Consider the following 21065-nt stretch of genomic DNA (forward strand, 5'->3'; position numbering starts at 1 on the left):
ATATGTATATTTAGTTTACAAGAGTGAATATTTTTAATAGCAATTCAGAATAAACACCACCCAGCTACGTTTCACCACTAATGTGCAATTCTGATGATTATTCTACAAAATGCACCACTTAAATATGCTCCCTATATTTGAGGATTTGTAAACACTAGACTTGTATCCAAGGTTTTCAATTGCAGTATTTGCAATCATTTGAAATGGTGTATGATATTTTGGAGCAGTGTAAGCGAATCCATGCTGGTTCAACTTTTTTTTTCAATTGTCAAAGAGGGATTAACTATTAGAAAATGCTGTTACCAAAAGTCGACTCTTTTTGTATAAAATATTTCTGTTTTTAATGAGCATCTTGTGTCATTTCATTCAATTGTCTTAATTTGCTTGCCTGATTCTTGTTTTAAAAGCAAAAGTGAAACTGTCTCTTACATCAAATGAATTAATGTCTGTGCCAGAAAGTAATTAATGAGAGCTTCAGAGCAGCATAAGTCTCAAGTTTCATCCACCAACCGTGCTATTTTTGCCAGTCTTTTGGCATTTAATTTACTGGATTGCTCCATGGAGAGTTGGCATGGACTTGATGGGCCAAATGGCCTCCTTCTGTGCAGTAAATTAATCTGTGACTAATAGCACCAAGTCTGAGAAGACTCACCTGTATATAATGGACTGCGTTATCACCCTAGTGACTGATTATTAAAGCAGCCTGTCAGGTGTTGTTAAATTCATATGATTGCATTATTTTACTCCTTGTCTGGATGTGTGAGTTGCTGCCAAGATGGGCATGTATTGCTCATCCCTTGTTGTCCTTGAGGTGGTGGTGGGCCTTCTTCCTGACATGTTACAATCTTTGTGCTGAAAATATTCCCAGAAAACTGTTTTGGCCAGTGACAATGAAGAATTGGCAATGTATCTCCAAGTTAGAATGATGTATGACTTGGAGGAAACAGGTGCTGGTGTTTGAATGCAGCTGTTGCCCTGAATTTCTAAAGGTGCTAAAGGACATGGGTGTGTGGGGTGCTGCTGAAGAAGCATTGTTGCTGCAATGCATTGAGTATAAGGCGCACGATGCTGATGGCGGAGTTGAATGTTTAAACCAGTGGATGGGGTGCCAGTCAAGAAGATTACTTTATCCTGGATAATATTTTCCAAGCAGACCTTGAGAACCCCGTGAGGTCCTCGTAACTGAGGCTGGAGATGTGTTTAATACCTCCACGACGAGTGAGGCGGCGAATGGTGGGTTTAGTGATTCCCTGGATGTTATCTCGGAGGACGTTCTGGTGCCGTTTAGCACTCCCTTTACTGAAACCTTTACCTCTACTGGACATCACACCTGGTACGGACTTCTGATGGTGTTGAGCTTAATTGTTGGAGCTTCATCCACCCAAAGAAATAGGGGTTATTCCATTACATTCTTGATTTGTGCCTTGTAGGTGGTAGAGAAGCTTTGTGAAGCCTGTGGAGAAATCCACAATTGAATATCCAGCCTCTGACCGCCTCCGGTAGCCATGGCTCCTTCAGTTAAGTTTCAAGTCAGTGATGATTCCCAGGAAGTTGATGGGGTTAGGGTTTAGGAGGGGATGTGGATGGAGTTGATGATACTGCAATTGAATATCAAGGAGAGGTATTTATGCTTTCTCTTGTTGGAGATGGTCACTGCTCCACACGTGCAGCATGATTTTTACTTGCCCTTACAAGGCAAGCCTGGGCATTATCCAGGATTTGCTGCATACAAGCATAAACTGCTTTGTTAAAAGCCTTGTGAATAGAGCTGAACACTGCAATCATCAACAGCCTCATGTCTGTCCTTATGATAAAGGGTAGGTTATTAATAAAGGAGTAAAGCTAGATGAGCTGAGGACATTTGCCTGAAGAACTCCTGCAATGAGGCTGAAATGATTGTCGTCAAGTAGTCAGCACTACTGCTGGATATTGTCAATGCCTGTAGACTTTGCTTTGTTCAGTGGACTTGGCCATTTCATTTCACATTACAATAGGAATCTAATTGACTGAAACCAGGTTTTTGTGATGGTGTTGACCTTGCGAGGAGGCAGAGAAGGATCATCGCTTGACACTTCTGACCAGAAGTGGTTGTAAACACTTCAGCCTTGCTTTTTGCGTTTGTGTGCTGGCCTCTGCCATCATGGAGGATGGGGATATTCATGGACCTTCCTCCTGTTTAATTGTTCACCATCATTCGTGACTGGATGTGGCAGGACTGCAGAGCTTTGACCTGGGATCCGTTGGTTGTAGGATTGTGTAGCTGTCTCTAGCATGCTACTTCCACAGTTTATAAAAGAGATACTTGCCTTTAGATAGTTTTTCATGATCTCTGGAAATCTCAAAGCACTTTATAGCGAATCAAGCACTTTTAAACTGCAATCAATGTTGTAATGTAGGAAACATTTAACATGCAATGCAGTCCTGTGTTTTAGCTTTACAGTTAGTCAGACCCTGCAGCAGAAATTACAGATTGCCACTTGCATGATTCTGTGCGAAGTTATTGATTTTATTATTCTAGATTTAAAATACATGGCAATATGATTTTGGACCCTCCCATATAAGCCAGCCACTTAATAGTGTAACAATATTTTCCTATTTCAGTGCAATGACAGTGCTTGGTAGTTACCAGGTGAAAATCTTCTCAACATAGTTATATTTTTTGAAAAACTGGAAGTGTAAAAACAATTTGATATTTTGAAACTAAAACTGGAAGGGCTGATAATGGGATGCACACAAAATATAGCATCAACTTAAGAATCCTCTTGCAATTCTATTGATCCCCTAATTCCCCTAAAATGGCAAGTGCAGATTGGACAGAATCAAACAATTCAGCATTGACAGTGCAAAGTAGATAACCATTGACTATTGTATTTGATTTTGGGACCAAGGGTGCATTATTTCTTTGAATGTTTTTAATCAAAATGTTGGCGTCATGGGCGTTGCTAACTTTTTTTGTACCATTGGCGAATACTAGCTTTGTCGCATTGTGTAACTTTTTTCTCTCTTTCTCCTTCTTTAGCACATTGAAGCCTGTTTGTATGGGTTTCAATCTATTGCAGAAACCAATGATGTCAACTATTCCGATGTTATTCCAGGCTTGATTGGACTTATCCCAAGGATAAATATCAGCAATGTGCAGCTAGCTGACACTGTGATGTTTACCATAGGTAAATGACTTTGCTTTGAAGAAGATATTTTCCAGTGAGATAGGTATTTTTAATACAGAGGTAGGTCTAAATCTGAAGATGTCCCAATGAAGTGAGCTGACACCTCTGACAGTACAGCACTTCCTCAATTGTGCATGCTGGTGTCCTCATGGTTTATGTTCTCAAGTCTCTGAAGTGGAACTTGAACTTTCTGTCTGAAGGAAGAGAGAGCTATCACTGAGACAAGATTGATGTTCAGTGGTGTTGAAATAGCAAAGAATGAAATTTAGAGAGCATTGGGTTTTAATAAACTCAATTTTCAACATGAGTAATCACTAATGAGCAGTGTTGATAGAGTGCTGAACTGTAAATCCAAAATCCTAGAGTACAGATTGAAGGAAGTTGAGCTCAAACTGACTAGCATTCTCATCAGACTACAACTATGTACTATACCCAGCTTAGCTCAGCGAGACTCATGAGAAACAGGCTCTGGAATCTGTTCAGCGTGCTGTGATGAATTCTTAGAATCGGAAGGCTAAGTTGTGAGGAATAGTCGAAGAAATTTGGGCTTTACAGCCCTGAAAGAAGACTTGTGATACCAGTAGCCTAGAAAGGTAGATTTGGAACACTACTTCAAACTAAATCAAAATCGTAGGACAGGAAGATACTAGAGGAAACAAATCAAAAATAAATTTAAGGCTGATATCAGGAAATTCTTCATAGAATTATGGAATGAATTTCCAGATGAGGGAGTGGATGGAAAACCTCTGAAATTACTTGAAATAGTTGTTGGATGCTGTTATGGTTGGAACTTAGGGTATTTGTGAATGGGTGAGGTAAGATGCATCTAATGATTTTACTCACCTTTATCGTTTATGACCGTGCAATAGCAGATATGGACAGTCAGTAGCTATAAGGTTTTGACTAAGGCATGTTGCTGAGGATAACACTTGACAGGAGGCCATGTTTGATGATTATGTGAGCATTCAAAGTGCTTTCTGTCACCTTGATTGATAAAAGATGTACCAAGTATTCAGAAACTTGTAATCATATTTGTGATTCTCTGTGAACTGGGACTAATGATGAATTCCTGTTCAATGTTAATTGAAACTTCTGCTTTACAAACTTTTAAACCTGGCAGAAACTCCATTACAGTTTGAAAAGGTTTTCACACTTTGATAGGGTGAGCGATTCTGGTAGTTCTGATTATTTTGTGAAGAAGATTGCTTGTCTGTTTTTTTGGTAAACTCTTATGTTCCATGTGCATAGTATCGATCTGTGGAATAAACATGGCAATATCTAGCTATTAAAGTTAGAATGGACATCATGACTGCTATTATGTTGGGTGATCTCTGTTTGGACTTTGGCCTTGTAGTTTTGGTCTTTCTAGGTTTAATGTCACACAATTATAAAATTGCTTCCTTGTTCCCCTTTTCCTGCTTAAGATCTAGAAATCAGTGTTCTTGTGCTAACTGCTCTACTTAAATGACAATTTATGTGCAGTTTCATAGTCACCAAAATGATGACCATAACTTTTTTAAACTACTTCTAATCTCATCTGCAGGTGCTCTAGCTGAATGGCTGGCTGATCACCCAGTGATGATTAACAGTGTATTGCCATTGGTATTGCATGCTTTGGGCAACCCAGAGCTTTCCATATCCAGTGTTTCCACACTGAAGAAGATCTGTAGAGAATGCAAGTATGACCTACCTCCCTATGCTGCTAATATTGTGGCTGTTTCTCAGGTAATGATCATAAGAGATTTAAAGAGCTAATTTTGCAGTCATTACTGCATTTGTTTACATTTGGGAAATGGAACTTAAAGTTCTTGTGCTGCCACTTTAAAATTAGAGACAATGGAATTTTGTGCCAGCTAACTGTAGTATTGAGTTGCAGTGAAAATTGTATTAATTTTTGACCTCTCCCTGTTTCAGATGGCACAGACATGCTGGGCCAAATGGCCTCCATCCATACCTTAAATTTTCAATGTTTTATATCTATGTTTACCTCCTCAGTATGGTGTCTTGTGAGGCCCATGCCACATATTGGCAAGAACAGGTGACATTGGGGCTATTTTTTATGCTCCCCCACGTGTGGTTTGAAGGTGGGGGAGCACATAAAACCCAGCAGACAACCTGCTTACTGCCTGCCCACCTGCCCCTGCTCTCACTGCAGTTTTATCAGTGGTGGGGCTGGCATCAAGTGGATTGCCTGCTCATGTGCCAGTTGAGGCCTTTAAATGGATAATTAATTCCTACAAGGGCTGCTGGAATTAGACTGGTGATGGAAGAGGCCCATGCCAAGCAGCCAGCCTGGCACGTTTCTCTGCATAGGCTGATGCATGGTGGGCAGGGGTGGGCGTGTGCCTCCTTAACTGGTCCCCTGGGCCCATCAGAGGGGCCCTCCCAGGTTCCTCTCCCCCATGGGCCTCTCAAATCTCAGCACCCACTTGCTGAATACCCTTCCCAACCGGCAGACACTTAAAAAGTTCCAATCCATCGCTGAACAACACCTCCTTGAGCTCAGAGTGCAGTACTAGCAGTGGCCATGCTGGTGCTTCCCTTGGGCAGGCTTCCCCCTGCTGACTTTTTAGCCAGGGTGGGATGGGGATCATATAATTCAACCCTCTTGTTTTGGAGTCTCTCTACTGACAAAATGATTAGAGAAGTATTTGCTGCAAAAATACCTCAAAGTAATCACCCATTTCCTGTTGAGGAGGGAAAAAAAAGAAAGAAAAGGCCAGTGATTAGAGAGGAGAGATGTTTTTTCTCTCCAATGGACTTTGATTGTCAACAAGGTCACCCTCCCTTTTTTCAGTCAAGCACAGAGTTGCATTTATGTAGGTAAATGGAAACTTGATTTCACAGTTATTTTTCAAGCAAAGGATGTGACATGATGGTGTTATCTATCGCCTTAAGCGACATAGATTAAATGAACTTCCATCCCGAAAACTTTCAATGGTGTGCAGCAGAAATGGTGGTATTCATTTAAGAGTGTAAGAAGACACACTAATCATTCCCTAATGAACAATGGGAACAATTGAAATGTATAAACTTGTTTTGTCCCATATTTATTGTAAAAGAAATTACTTAAGTTTATTATGATGATAAAGGAACATAGGAGATCTACATCAATTAAGGAGTAGGGCAGAGAAATAGAGAAATGGCAAGTGAGTTTTATTGTAGATATGCATGGTATGTGTACATTGGAATATGAAATGTGAAATTAAAACTTCATTATTGATCTATTACTTTTTTAAAAGGCTCAACAGTAGCTCATTATTAGTACTCCTTTAAGAAGCTAAGGAACTGCAACCTTTTTCTTCACTTATTTGTGTTGTGTAGAATTTTATCTCCCCCCCCCCCCAAATCTAAATCTAAATCTAAATCAAATCTAAAATTTTCTGGTCTCCATAGCATTGTGCTACACCATGCAGTGTCTTTTCCCATTTGATTATTGGGAGAGTTCTTAATTCACTTTAAGGAGCAACTGCTAAGGCAATATGTAGAATTGTCTGGTAAACTGAATTAGTGAAGTTATTTGCACTGAGTTAATGGCTGTGCAAATGTTATTTCAATTTTTATGGTGTTGAGATCAGTAGGTCCTCCCAAGCCAAAACCTCAATTATGACATCAACAATTATCATTGGAACCAAAAGACATGTATTTTTTAAGAGTGGCAACTATTGGTTCCCCTGTGATGTTACCCATAGGTAGTGGATGTAGAATGAGTGGACAGAGAACTGTTAGGGAGGGGAGAAGGAGACCCTTTGAACATACTCCTGGATTCAATAAAATCATGGCTAAACTTGCACATCAACTCCACTTTCCCAGCTTATCCCTAGATTCCCTTAATGTCCAAGATTCTATCAATCTCAGTCTTGAATATACTCAATAATTGATTAGAATGCTACATTCAATTTTACTGACAAATTTAGTGACTCACAGCCTAAAAGTGTTGAATTCATAACTCGTGTTTTAAAAATCTGTACAACGGTGTAGCCTCTTTTCCCTTTCTCAGAAGAAAACCTAACCTAAACACAAATTGCTATGCCCTAACTTTGTTATAAAGCTAGATAATTTGTATTCTAAGGGAAATGTAATTTTTTCCCCTTTAATTTGTCAGCACCCTTTATAAGACAGAAATGATTTGAAGCTTTGGAGAAATTGGAAATATTAATGTTTATACAGTATAATAAATTCTAGGTAGTCAAGTAGGTACAACTCTCTATATTGCATTCAGTTTGTATCTATTTCCACATAAATGTATATCAATGTTATTATGCTATTAATGTGATTACAAGTATATTAATGTAATTCAAATGTCCACTGATGGTACTTAACCTATAATTCACCTTCGTCTTTGGATAAAGAATGAAGTTTCCAGCTCACTGCCAGAGCTGGGTACGATACCTATTGATTCATGTGTTTGCATGCAGACATGGAGGATAAAGCACCTACTCCCTCTCTGCTTTGGCTTTGTTCATCTGTATGTTTTTGAAATAACAGAAAATGCTGAAAATACATGGCTGATCCGTCAACATTTCAAAACACCTAAAACATTATCATGTCTTTTTCATCTTTTCAAACTTGGCTGTGTCATTTATTTCCAGCATTTGTTATTTTTAAAAAAAAATCTGACCTATTCTTTGTTTTTGATTTTATTGGACGCAAAGTCAAAAAGGAGTAAATTCAGCTGTGAAGCGCCATTTATCTCAGTATACTATTGGAAGTGGTATTCGAAAACCACTGCTGTGAAAGAGGTTGCAGTTCTGTTGAAACAAATTGTTAAGCAGGTGCATTTATTTATTTTACGCTCTGTTTGTATCTGTTTTCCACATACAGATGTATGTGTTAACTTACTTTCGCTTGTTAAATTATTTGAAAGACTGAGATTTGTGACAGTATGAAATGTGTCAGACCTGAGGTTAAAGATCTGCAAATCTGACCTTTTGTTACAATGTAAACAGATGATAACCTGGAGTTTTCTTTTTGCTATTGTCTTCCACAGGAAGTTTTAATGAAACAAATTCATAAGGTCAGTTGACAAAATTTACTGCTGGCCATTAAAGCGCTTTGTCATCTCATTTCTAAATTAATTTTTAAAAAATTTGTTTGCAATTACTTTTCTGACTTCACTACTTCACTATGTTTATATGCACAGCAAAACCTGTTTCACAATGATTGTGCCAAGTCAGCTCACCAAAATAAAAATAAAAATGTAAATGTAACTAAACACTTGCTGCAAAATTCTTAGAAAATAGTTTAAATTGAATTTCTGGACTGGATATGTAAATACTAGCATTTATGTAAACTTTGTTGCATTTGAATCTAATTTTGCATTAAAGTTTGAATTTAATACAACAGAAACAGAACCACACCATCAGATACTGATTGAGCTTCTGGAATTTTACTAAGTTATTATTCAGATTATATGTACAGTCTGACTATATCCTTTTTCTACAATTTCCATTTGCAAATACATTTTTGATAATTTTATATGTGAATGTTAATAATGAATGAGCAATTAATGACAAAATACAATTTTAGTAAAGCTCAAAATTGAATTCATTAGAGCACCAGACAATGAGAACCGCAGATGAAAAAGTTATTAACCTGACAAACGTTTTTAGAAAAAAAAGCTGCTTAAAGTAACATTTATATACCTATACCTACTGAGAGTGGGTTGCCAAAAGCTGGCACAGAAAGTTTTTGGATAATGAACAAATGTCAGCATTCAAGTGTATTTTAAAACCCAGTGGACTATTCAAGTTTCCACCATTACTTATTATTTGATTTTACTCGTCCTGTCCTGTCCTGTGCTTGTTTTAAACCCTGTTTTGGTAAATTTTGACTTTTACTAGAAACATTCTAATTTCACTTGCTTTTGTTCTTATTTGGTACTGCAAAAATGATACCATTGTTTTTTTTATCTTCAGATTTTATGCTCTGTTTTCATTCACTGAGTTCTTTTTATTTTCCCCTCTCCCAGACAAGTCAATGTATGTGGCTGATGCAGGCACTGGGATTCCTGCTCTCTGCTCTCCAGGTGGAGGAAATCCTTAGGAACCTGCACTCCCTCATCAGCCCCTACATCCAGCAGCTGGAGAAACTTGCTGATGAGCCGGTATGTACAATGAAAAGCCAGCAGCTTCATAACGTTTGCCCTGAAACCAAGACTTCGGGATTGCATGAAACTGTTTCATGTGCTTCTCTTGCTTCTCTCTCACCTCCAGTACTTTATTTTCACTTTTTTTTTTCCTTTTCCTCCTCATTTTATACAGTGTGGTATTTTTTAATGGTCTTTTTATATCCTTGGCCTCAACATATTATTAATCTATCAGTTTAAGTTCAGAGAAGTCCAAAATGCCACAAAAGCACAAAGACAGTGATGCACAAATTCTTGTACAGCATTCATTTTGCATTTAACAATTTATAATTAAATAAAAGCTATTATTTGATTTCTAATTTGTGCAGTTGAATTTGACTGTCTGCTACACTCCATGGCAGATTATCCCAAACGTGCAAAACTTGTGTAAAAAAGCTTTTCATACTATCATGTTTTAATGTTACTTTCCATGAATTTTAAAGTAGTGTCCTCTGGTCCATCTCTTCTGTCTTATTTTGAATGTTATCTTACCTTTACTGTTTAATACTCTAATATTCATCAGTGTGTTCCCAAACCCTACCAGTTTGCTGGTTTATTGCTCAACTAGGAGCATAGTTCATAATTTCTCATCATTTATCCTCTTTTTTTCATTGGGAATAAGCTTAATTGATTTTCTCTTGCACCCTAGCTAATTTTGACTTTTTTTTTGTGGTATGATCGGAACTGAAAAGTGTACATTTGGGTGGGGGTCAGTCAGCTCAGTTGGCTAGAGGGCTAGAATGTGATGCAGAATAATGCCAACAAGAAGTTCCTCGTTACTGGCTATGATAAGGAGGCAGCCTCCATGCAGTGCCTTGTCAATGCTTGACGTGGAGTGGTGCTCCTCAAGCTATACAACCACTTATCTCTCTCTAACAGAGAGGGATGCCTACGGTACCTTATGGACTATGGCTAAATCTATCTTTTGCTGAGGACCTTACGTATGATGTAGATTTTTGACTAGCGTGCAATACTTTACATTGCTTTCTCTTCTCACTTCCTCTTTCGGCTTTTCCCATGTTACATGGAGTCACCACAATGCTGCTTGATTTCCATCCCCTCGTATCAAACATCATTTTTGGGATTTGGCATATGGTTTTGCAGTCCGATGTCATTCCTGTTTACCTGGGTTGTGGACTGGTACTAATACTCACCGGCTTGCCTCTGTCAGTGGCTGTGTTGTTCATGGCCAGCAAGTCTGGAATGACCCTGAACCTGGAGCATTCTGACTGTGAGGCACGGCTGCTACCCTCTGATCCGTGCTCTAGACCCTGTGTGATACTTTACATTTGTCAGTTGCTGTGTTTTCCCATTGGATAACCAATCTAAATCTTCCTACAAATCACTTTTGCATCTTCTGTCTCTATTTGTCCCCCTATTCTAATGTCATCAATAAATTTGGCAAACTACATTGCTGAGTCAAATAGATCCAAACAATGACACAATACCTCTTCTCCTCCTCTCTCATCTGTCAATGCAACTGAAGATTGTTCTTTGTTTCATGTTTTTAATTAAGCTATAATCCATGTATTACTTTGATTCCCTGTGGCTTAAGCATAAAAAGAAATTTGCTGTGGAGAACATCAAAAGTTCTGGAAGTTCTTGTAATCAATATCGTAGGGAGTTCTGCAACCTATTTTATTCTTAATGCTCAAAGAAGTTAGGGATACTTGCCACACCCAATCTGTTCCATCTACACCATGTTGCTTGATTTTTAATTAAAAGTATTGCTATATAGATAGTACTTCAGCTTATTCTTTACAGCACTCTCTATGATTTTACCCATTATTGATCAGCTAATGCACCTGTCAGTTGTTGGATAATGTGCTTCCACTTTGAATCCTATGGAAAGTTCCTAGCACCCAAATATTTATTCATAAAAATACTCAGTACCATGCAGATTTCCTCCCCAATCATCTTCAGTATCTTCCAATATATACCACCCGGTTTTAATGACTTGTTAATCTCAAGTCCCTTTTAGCTGTGTGAACTACTGACTTTTAAATCTTTTAAAATATTTGGGTATATTAAAAATGAATAGCAAGTAAACTTTATCCTTTTTGGTGAGTACTTTTGGGAAATATGCAATTATGTTATTTCCCAACAGTTTTACCTTTTCAGAGTTCCAATTTTCCCTCTCATCATTGATTGTGCTGTTTCTGTAGTCAGCGCTTAAATCCAATTTGGCATTTTTAATATCCCAAGCTGTTGTAGTTGATTTCTGAGTTCCTAGAATTTTTCCTTGTATGTTTTCTCTGTCTGTTTAGATTGTACATCGTTCTTAGATACACATTTTATCTTACATACTTCAAGGGCAGAGTTTTGCGGGTTTCTGGGCAGGAGGGTTTTTTTAATATTCATTCATGGGATGTGGACATCGCTGGCTAGGCCAGCATTTATTGCCCATCTCTAATTGACCTTGAGAAGGTGGGGGTGAGCTGCCTCCTTGAACCGCTGCAGTCCATGTGGTGTAGGTACACCCACAGTTAGGGAGTTCCAGGATTTTGACCCAGTGACAGTGAAGGAAAGGCAACATATTTCCAAGTCAGGATGGTGAGTGGGGAACTTGCAGGTGGTGGTGTTCCATGTGTCTGCTGCCCTTGCCCTTCTAGATGATAATGGTCATGGGTTTGGAAGTTCATATCTAAGGAAGCTTGGCGAGTTCCGCAGTGCATCTTGCAAATGGTACACACTGCTGCTTCTGTGCGTCAGTGGTAGAGGGAGTGAATGTTTGTGGATGGGGTGCCAATCAAGTGTGCTGCTTTGTCCTGGATGGTGTCAAGTTTCTTGAGTGTTGTTAGAGCTGCACTCATCCAGGCAAGTGGGGAGTATTCCATAACACTCCTGCCTTGTGCCTTGTAGATGGTGGACAGACTTTGGGGAGTCAGGAAGTGAGTTAACTTGCCACAGCATTCCTAGCCTCTGATCTGCTTTTGTAGCCACAGTACTTATATGGCTAGTCCAGCTCAGTTTCTGGTCAATGGTAACCTCCTGAATGTTGATAGTGGGGGATTTAGTGATGGTAATACCATTGAATGTCAAGGGGCGATGGTTAGATTCTCTCTTTTGGAGATGGTCATTGCCTGGCACTTGTGTGGTGCAAATGTTACTTGCTACTTGTCAGCCCCAGCCTGGATATTGTCCAAGTCTTGCTGCATGGGTGGGCGTAAAATTTCCTGGGTTGTCTTCCTGCTGCCTAGCCACCTGCCCCTGACCTGTTTAAAATTTTATGATGGCAGGTGAGATTGGTCCCAATTAATGGCCACTTGAGGTCTGCTTCCTGTTGAAATTTTGAAGCTGGCAGGAGGAGGTCATGGACGGCTAGAGGAATGCAGGTGGGCCTACTCAAGCTTCGGGTGGGAAGTGGGGTGGTGCCTCCATAAAAATCCCCCTTTCCTGAGTGAGTAGCCCACCCCCAAAGTCTGCCCTTCTCAGGTACAGATGCTCCTGCCCCCCTCAAGTGCTCCTCCCCCTCCTGTCTTTCCAACCAGATCCCCTCCCCCAAATTCACGGGGCCTCCCGTCTTGCCCCTGCCACGACACCCATGCACTTATTTGTGACCTGAGACTCCTGGAACAGACTCTTGGGTCTAGGTATAGTCCCAGCAGTGGCCACAAATCCCAACTGCACTGCTGGGACTAAAGAGGTGCCAAGCAGCTCTCTGAGGTAGGACTTTGTCTTCAGTGAGGGCGGAACTCCCACTTCCAACCAAATCATGCCCCATGGAATGTTAAACAGCTGCAAGGCAGACAATATTGGTGGGAATGTGCTCCCCGCTGACTTTTTCGATGGTGGTAAGGATGACCCACCATCTGGAAAATTCTACCACTGAAATGTTGGGGAAGCTAGGATTCTTCTGCTTCGAGCATAGATTAGAGGTGTTCAAAATTGAGGGTATTGATAAACTAAGTAAGGAGAAACTGTTTTTATTGGTGGGTGGGTCACTAACCAGAGGACACAGGTTTAAGATAATCGGCAAAAGAATTGGTGAGGAGAACTTTTTTAATGCAACAAATTTTTATGATCTGTAATGCACTACCTGAAAGGGTGGCAGTAGCAGATTCAATTGTAACTTTCAAAAGGGAATTAAATATACATTTGAAAAAGGAAAACATTGCAGGACTATGGGGAAAGATCATTGGGAGTGGAACTAATTGGATAACAATATCAAGGTGGCCGCACAGGTACAATGGACCTAATCGTCACCTCTGATGATATAAGATTTCATGATTCTACAACCACAACATTCCTGTGTATTTTCTCCTCCCACAATTGACATTGTACCATCAGCCACCTTACCCTATGCACTGGAAATTCCTATACTATTAATTTTCAACAATAACCTGGCTTCTGCTCTACTTTCTGGTACATCCGTCTTTTCAGTATTCATAACCTTAGCCTCTGTTGGACAAACTGTCAGCCTATATAACAATAGTGTCTACAAATGATTTAGAGCATTGAATAGACTCTAACTTCCCGTTTCCCTCACCGCAGCTTTTGCCTTTTGTTCCTCAGCTGCTGTGACTTCTTCTCAATATCCACACTCTCTAACCAAAAACATATTTAGAATGCTTTTATATTCCACTCTTGCCTTCTTGCTCTCTCTTCTCATTGTCTTGCATACTCTGCCACATCAAGCTCTGTCTTTTTCCAATTTTGCTTTCCAAATATATTCTTTATGCTCTTCCTCTAGCTGGTCTTCTATTCAATTGTCTCTCTCATGGACTCCATACCAGACATATATCGCCTGTGAGCTTTTAACATTGAAGCTCTTTGGGCACATGATTTCTGCACTTCATGATCCTTGCCTTCAGGTACTTGATGAGCAAGCAATGTTCATTATAACCCTGTCTGAACTCCGTTTTGCCATTGGATTATATCATAAATGCAGAATAAAATGGGAAGTAAAATGAAAGCAGTCATTTGTGTGCATTGAGGCTCTGGTCCAAATTTATTGATAAACTTTGCTGCCTCAAAATATCTGTTGAAGATCATAAAGATATTTTCTCGTTAAATTTAAATTGTTTGCTGTCATTCCAGCCTAAAACTGAACTGTCACTTCCACTTACTGAAGCTTAAATTTAAAGGGTGTGCATAGAGTTGTACCTGAAATAGATGTATTTATATAACACACCTCGTGTGCCTCAAACATTTCACATTTTATATACAATTAATTAAATTGTGGTGACTGTTAAGTAGACAAACCCAGCAGCTATTTTGTGGCCAACAAGGTCTTGCAAGTTATGTGATTAATGACCAAATAACCTATTTTATGGTGGTATTGGCTAATTGAGGAATGTTGATCAGGATATTGGGAAATCTTTGCTTTTCTTCAAACAGTGCCATGTAATCTTTGACATTCAGTGGAACATGACGGTGGGGCTTAATTTAACATGGCATTCAAATAATGGCAACAGCAACAATTTACATTTATTTAGCATCTTTAATATAATAAGGCATCCCAAAGTGCATCACAGGAGTATTTTAAAACATGTTTTGACGCTGGACCACAGATATTAGGCCAGATGGCCAAAAGCTTGGTCAAAGTGTTAGGTTTTAGGGAGTGTCTTAAAGGAGGAAAGGTAGAGAAGCAGAGAGGTGTAGGAAGGCTCCAGGCAACTGAAGGTGCAGCCACTGATGGTGGAGCAGTTAAAATCAGGGATACTCGAGATATCTCAGAGGGTAGTAGAGCTGGAAGAGATTACAGAGATAGGGAAGGGCAAGGCCACGAAGGGATTTGGAACCAAGGATGAGAATTTTAAAATCAAAACATTGCTTGACCTTGAGCCAATGTAGGTTACCAAGCACAGGGGTGCTGGGGGAATGGGACTTGGTGCGGTTAAGATACAGGTGGTAGAGTTTTGGATAACCTTACCTTTCCGGAGGGTAGAATGTGGGACACCAGCCAGGAGTGCATTGGAATAGTCAAGTCTAAAGGTAATGAAGACATGAATGAGGGTTTCAGCAGCAGATGAGCTGAGAAAAGGGGTGAGGACAGATGAATGTGTATGAAGTAGAAATAGGCTGCCTTGGTGTTGACATGAATTTGTGATCAGAAGCTCCAGGGTCAAATGTGACACCGCAGTTGCAAGCAGACTTAGGGAGGCTTATCTCATACTGTTGCTAGGGAGAGGGGTGAAATCGGTAGTTAGAGAACAGAGTTTTGAGCGGGCACCAAAACAACGGCTTCGGTCTTCCCAATAGTTAATTGGAGGAGATTTCTGCTCATCCAGAAGAGATTCAGAAATGCAGTCTGATAAGTTAGTAACAGCACAGGAGTCGAGATAGATGGTGGTGACAATGACATTGCAGCATCCCTCAATATTGGGTTCAGGCATCTGTCTAGATTATCTACACAAGTCAAGGAGTGAGACTGAAAGCCATAAACTTTGATTCAACAGGAAATGCTCGAAATATTAGATCATACGACATCTGTGGAGGGAACAGATACATTAAGTCAACTGCTGCCCAATCACTGTTTCCAGCATTTTCTGTGATTTTTTTTCTTTTTTTGCAGTCATATTTTCCAGATCTGCAGTTTTTCTGCTAATAATGCACACTGGATTTAGATTCTGTGCAGAACAAGTACATGCACCACCTTATGACTGATGCCCCAGTGTTCTAATAGAGAATCTCTATTTTGCATCAACATATCTTAATCCATTGAATAATCAATGTTAATTTGTAGTACTAAAGCCTTCCAAGGCTAAAAACTTTTGTGACAGGGCTTTGCTGTGTTGCATGTGGAAACATAACTGCAGTTGCAGTATTTTGTCATACCATGTACTTGCAGTATTCCAGTGGGTGCTTCTGTCAGCCTGCTTTATGACAACTTAAGTGGACTCTTTTTTAATAAATGTCTAAATTATGTCAGCCTGGCTAAGATGAATTCATTTGCATATGTGAACTTTAAATTCTCGTTTTAAATTTTATTGCAGCCTTTCTGTAATTTTTAATTCACATATGGAAAATAAAACCTTTTAGAGGTAGAATGGAAGCAGTATAGGATTAGTAGCTTTCTTTAAAGTGTAATTATACTTTGATCTTGGCATCTGTGCAATGAAGTTGCACATAGCACCAATGCTAAATCTACAGTGTCAATCCTGGAGATCTGCTTTGTTCTGTTGTCAAATTGAATCCTAGCTCTGAAATAACAATACAAAATCATTTAGCAGCAACACTACAATTGTAGAGTAAATTCATCCTTAGAATGGCAATTGCTACTTTTTTTTCCAATTTTTTTTGGAATTATGGTTCAGTTGGTAAGGCTTAAACCTGTCAGTTCAGAACTCAAACCTTTTCTAAAATTCATTGCCTCGCATTGTTCCCAAGACACTTTTATTAAATAAAGACAAAAACCTACATGTGAGCATCTTCCATCTTGAATATGTTCAAATTAATTTTTGAGTGATAGCTAGGACCACCATTTTATGATGCCTAAGCACATTTAATTCAGTTTCATTGTGATTTTTTTAAATTGACATTTTGAACGTCTTCTATAATTGAGCCCATTTACAATTAGCTGCAGTAATTTGTGAGTTGAGATTTCTTGGGCCTCATTTCCAGCAAGGTTTTGCCTTCAAATCTCATTTAACTGTCCCACGATTGTATTTGCCCAGTTCAACACGGTATAGTTCGCTTCTTAGGAGCCAGAACTCTCCTGGTTCTCACATTCTTTTACCTCAGGAGTCTTTCATATAAATTTCTCTCCTGCTCTCTCTCTCATGTCCTGCCCCGCTCTCTCTCGCGCTCCTTGCCCTGCGTTTTTTTCTTGTCTCCCGTCTCCCCCCTCCCCTCCCCCCCCCCCCCCCCCCCCCCCCTGCTCACTCTCGGGCACCCCCCTGCTCCGCTTGCTCTCGGCCCCCCCGCCGTAAAGCCCCGGCTCAAATGTCTGGAATTGTACTTGAGCACTCAACCTTTTGACTCTAAGATGAGAGTGCTTCCACTGATCAGGAGTGATGTGTACATGGGCATGTAACCTGACCTGCACTCTGCAACTGTGCTAAGTTAAATGACATGTGATCTATGTGCCAGCTGTTTCAATTCATCCATTGCCATGGTCTACCTGAGTGAGATTGCATATTTGTGTTGAGGTATATAGAGTTTTATGATCTGGACTTTTGTTCATGAAAACTAGGCTTTGATTGTTCCAAGTGGACCCTCATAACCAACAGATAGGAGAAACATTCACGCCAGTTGGATTGTACTTGAATTTGCAATAGAATTTGGCCTTTTTTTATTTTAATGGTTACTGTAACAAGCATTGGATCGCTAATTTAATAACTCCCATTGGTACATGAGCCACCCTTTTTGCTCTTGCAACAGAAATGACAAGTGGCATAATTAAATTTTGACAAGTGCGAATATTCTAGTTTAGCATGATATTACATAAGCGAACTCCTGAAGTTGGGTAATTATTTTATATAACTGTAAAGACAGAAAAGTGCTCTATGTAAATGTGTGAAATATCCTCTTGCTGCTCCTCTTACAATTATTTGAGGAGGTAAGGGACATGGGAGATTGAGGGGGGGAAGTACAGTAGATGTAATATTCATGAACTTTGGGAAAGCCTTTGACCAGGTACTGCATGAGAGATTATTAGTGTGGAACTAGAGTGAGGATAGCAAATTGGACAGAAGGGAGAGCAAAGTGACTTGGGGTGTACAGGTTCACAGTACATGAAGGACAGCATGTTAGTTTGATGATGCTGTTTAAAAAGTTAATAGACTTGCAGATTTTAGTCTCAGAGAATATAAGAGAAAGGTAATGGTAAATGTACACTTCAGTTAGAGTACTATATTTAGTGTTGGACTAAAGACTAAAGGAAGGATGTTGAGACTAGCAAGACTATTACACAGATTCACTAATAAGGATGCGTAATAAGAGGAAAAACAGACTTGAAAATTGGACATCTTTTCACTCAAGCAATGCTGAGCAAGGAGCAGCAGAATAGAACTGTTGAAAATTATGAAAGGATGAGACAGAGCAGATAGAAGCAGACTTTTCATTAGTTGAACGGTCAAGCATGAGGCACCATATATACAAAGTTGAATGCAAGTGATCTGAGGGTGGAGAAACTTCTTCAGACATACATCTGTGAGATACAGCTGTGATACTGTGGAATTCCCTTCTAGGGTTGGTGGTTGTGACTGAAATTTTATTAACCTTCCAGTTTAGATTGATAGATGGATAAATGAAAAGAATTGAAGGAATATAAAAACATAAGTGAAACTGTTTACTTGTATGGAGCGTAAATGATAACATGGGACAAGTTGGGTCACATGGTCTGAAATCTATGACATCACCTATTTAAATCTTCACAGGTTTGTTTTATAGATGGTTTAAAAAAAAACTCTTTCTCAACCAGACTATGTTTCAAATTACTATCACATGTATGAGATTGTATTTGACAGAATTATATACCTCAGGATTTAGATAACCGTGCACCATTCGTGTTTTGCTGCAGCAGTTCAAGATGTCATCTAAAACATCAGAAGTGTTAAATCCTTGAAACAAACTCTTTACTATAACTTGGAACCATGTGTTCTATATAATCTCCAGGAGGGTGATCACAACGGTTTATGTCTCAGCATAGTTTAAATGTAAAGACTGTTTTCTTTAATTCATGCCCAAATATTGAATTTTCAAAATTAAGCCACGATAGTGTTTTTTTTTATTAATGTAAATTTGTTAAATTTTCAGGCTGAATTTCACCTTTAGCAATGTCCTCCATGCATTAAATGTGATGTGTAATTTTTGTAAAGAGGAAAGATAATGACTGAAGCTACAGTGCAGGTTTCATGCTGTTCAGAAGACAGTTTGTTAAAAGCTAACTATAGCCTTATGCTGAAATGTGTAATTGCCAGTTACAGTAAACCTTCTTGGTATTTTTTTTCCACTGTGTTATTTAAAGTCTTCCCTTTATTTGTTGCCAGCTCTCTCTCTTTTTATAATACCGATTGATTGCTTCCTTTGATGAGTCCTCATTAACTATACAAAAGAACTTCAATGTGAGGATTACACTTGTCAGAGTTGCCTTGTAATTTAATGGCAATAACTAGCAGGATATAGATTTACAAAACCAAGAACTTGTCACTATGATGAGGGTTTTATTTATGGGTGCGTTATACGTGTGACTTTTCTTTTTGCAGAAGGCTGACAAACTTCTGATTTTCCAACAGTTAACGGGTAAGTCCTTTTGAGAGCAGAGGTGGCTGAAACAATTGATTTTATTTTTAAGTGCCAACCTTTAAGCTGTTCACAAAGCTATTTATGATCTTGGCTCTTAAATATTAAATCACTAGTTCATTCAGGAATTGGCAAATTTCAACTGATGTTAATTTTAAAATTAATGCACTTTTATTATTACATGTATAAGAATGCATTATAATCTGTTCATTGTTCTAAACTTAACAATTTCCATATTTACCTCAAAGTACAACTACATTGAAGGAGTTACATTGAATTCAAAGCTGCAATTTCTGATACCTTGAGCATTGCTTTCAGCTCTTGCATTCATTTTAACATCATGCTTTCAAAAATTAAGGGTGGCATGTTTATATAGGAAAGGCTTTGTGTTCTAAATTAAATTAACTTGGTGAAACCCTATTTTGCTGCTATGCTTTGTTTCGGTTCCCACCTACTATAGCTCCTACACGCAGTTTTTACTCCATGCTGCTTAATTTCTGTAGCTTGAGACACAGCAACAAAAAAAAAAATGACATTTTAGAAAAATGGAGGATTTTGAGCATCTGATCCTTGTGATTGGTTTTGGAGAGGATTGACATCTGGCTCCAAACAATTGAGTTGACATGTTGTGGAGTCTGATCTCTGGCAGTCAAGTGGATGTAAGAGTAGTTCAGTATAAGTGTGTATCCAAGGAATATATCCATGCAGCTGTATGATGTAGGCAGGATCATACACTGATTTTTATATTAATTCAGTTTTGCAAATACCTGAATTCCTGGGTTCTCAAGATTCTCAAAAGCAAAACAAGTATTTTGTTGCAGAAGCTAAGAGACATAATTCAGTGGTTGACATAGTTTTCTGTCAAATTCACAACTTTGTAAATCTTGCCCAAAAACACTGCCTCGAGTTTGCACAATTGGTTCTTGTAAAGGAATTTGATTGACTAGACAGAATTTTTTCTTGTCTTGGGCCCCAAGAAATATAATTTTCTTAAATCTCTTTTTCTTGTATTGCTACATATTCATTCAATTAAAATCATGCATTTTTGTAGACTTTCAACTTTTTCCATTATAAATTTTTAGGTCCACATAGCAATGCAAGCTGCCAGGCTGTAATTTGACTTCCTACCAATGGTGGTGCTGTAACACCTCAACTTGGCATCTCCCAGCTCCTAAACAATCCCCATCCACCACTACTCTCCTCCATCTGGCTGAACTTGTTCTCACACTGAACAATTTCTCCTTAAACTCCTCTCACTTCCTCCACATAAAAGGTGTGGCTATGGGTACCCGCATGGGCCCCAGCTATGCCTGTCTCTTTGTGGGGTATGTGGAACATTCCTTGTTCCAGTCCTACTCAGGCCCCCTCCCACAACTCTTCCTCCGCTACATCGATGATTACTTCGGTGCTGCTTCATGCTCTTGTCTGGACCTGGAAAAATTTATTAATTTTGCTTCCAATTTCCACCCCTCCATCATTTTCACATGGTCCATCTCTGACACTTCCCTTCCCTTCCTTGACCTCGCTGTCTCAATTTCTGGTGATAGACTGTCCACCAATATCCATTACAAGCCTACCGACTC

At 39.1% G+C, this 21065-nt stretch overlaps 1 protein-coding gene across 1 annotated transcript in view; it reads left to right on the forward strand.

Annotated features, from left to right (window-relative positions):
• Window positions 1–21065, forward strand: part of ipo13b (importin 13b) — a 231266-nt gene that overhangs the window by 77304 nt on the left and 132897 nt on the right. Inside the window, exons 7-10 of the mRNA XM_041208611.1 lie at window positions 3020–3167; window positions 4711–4892; window positions 8158–8184; window positions 9139–9273. Coding sequence (XP_041064545.1) covers window positions 3020–3167; window positions 4711–4892; window positions 8158–8184; window positions 9139–9273 — 492 coding nt within the window. The remainder of the gene's footprint in view (window positions 1–3019; window positions 3168–4710; window positions 4893–8157; window positions 8185–9138; window positions 9274–21065) is intronic.

The sequence above is a fragment of the Carcharodon carcharias genome, chromosome 16, assembly GCF_017639515.1.
Source record: "Carcharodon carcharias isolate sCarCar2 chromosome 16, sCarCar2.pri, whole genome shotgun sequence".
Lineage (NCBI taxonomy): Eukaryota > Metazoa > Chordata > Chondrichthyes > Lamniformes > Lamnidae > Carcharodon > Carcharodon carcharias.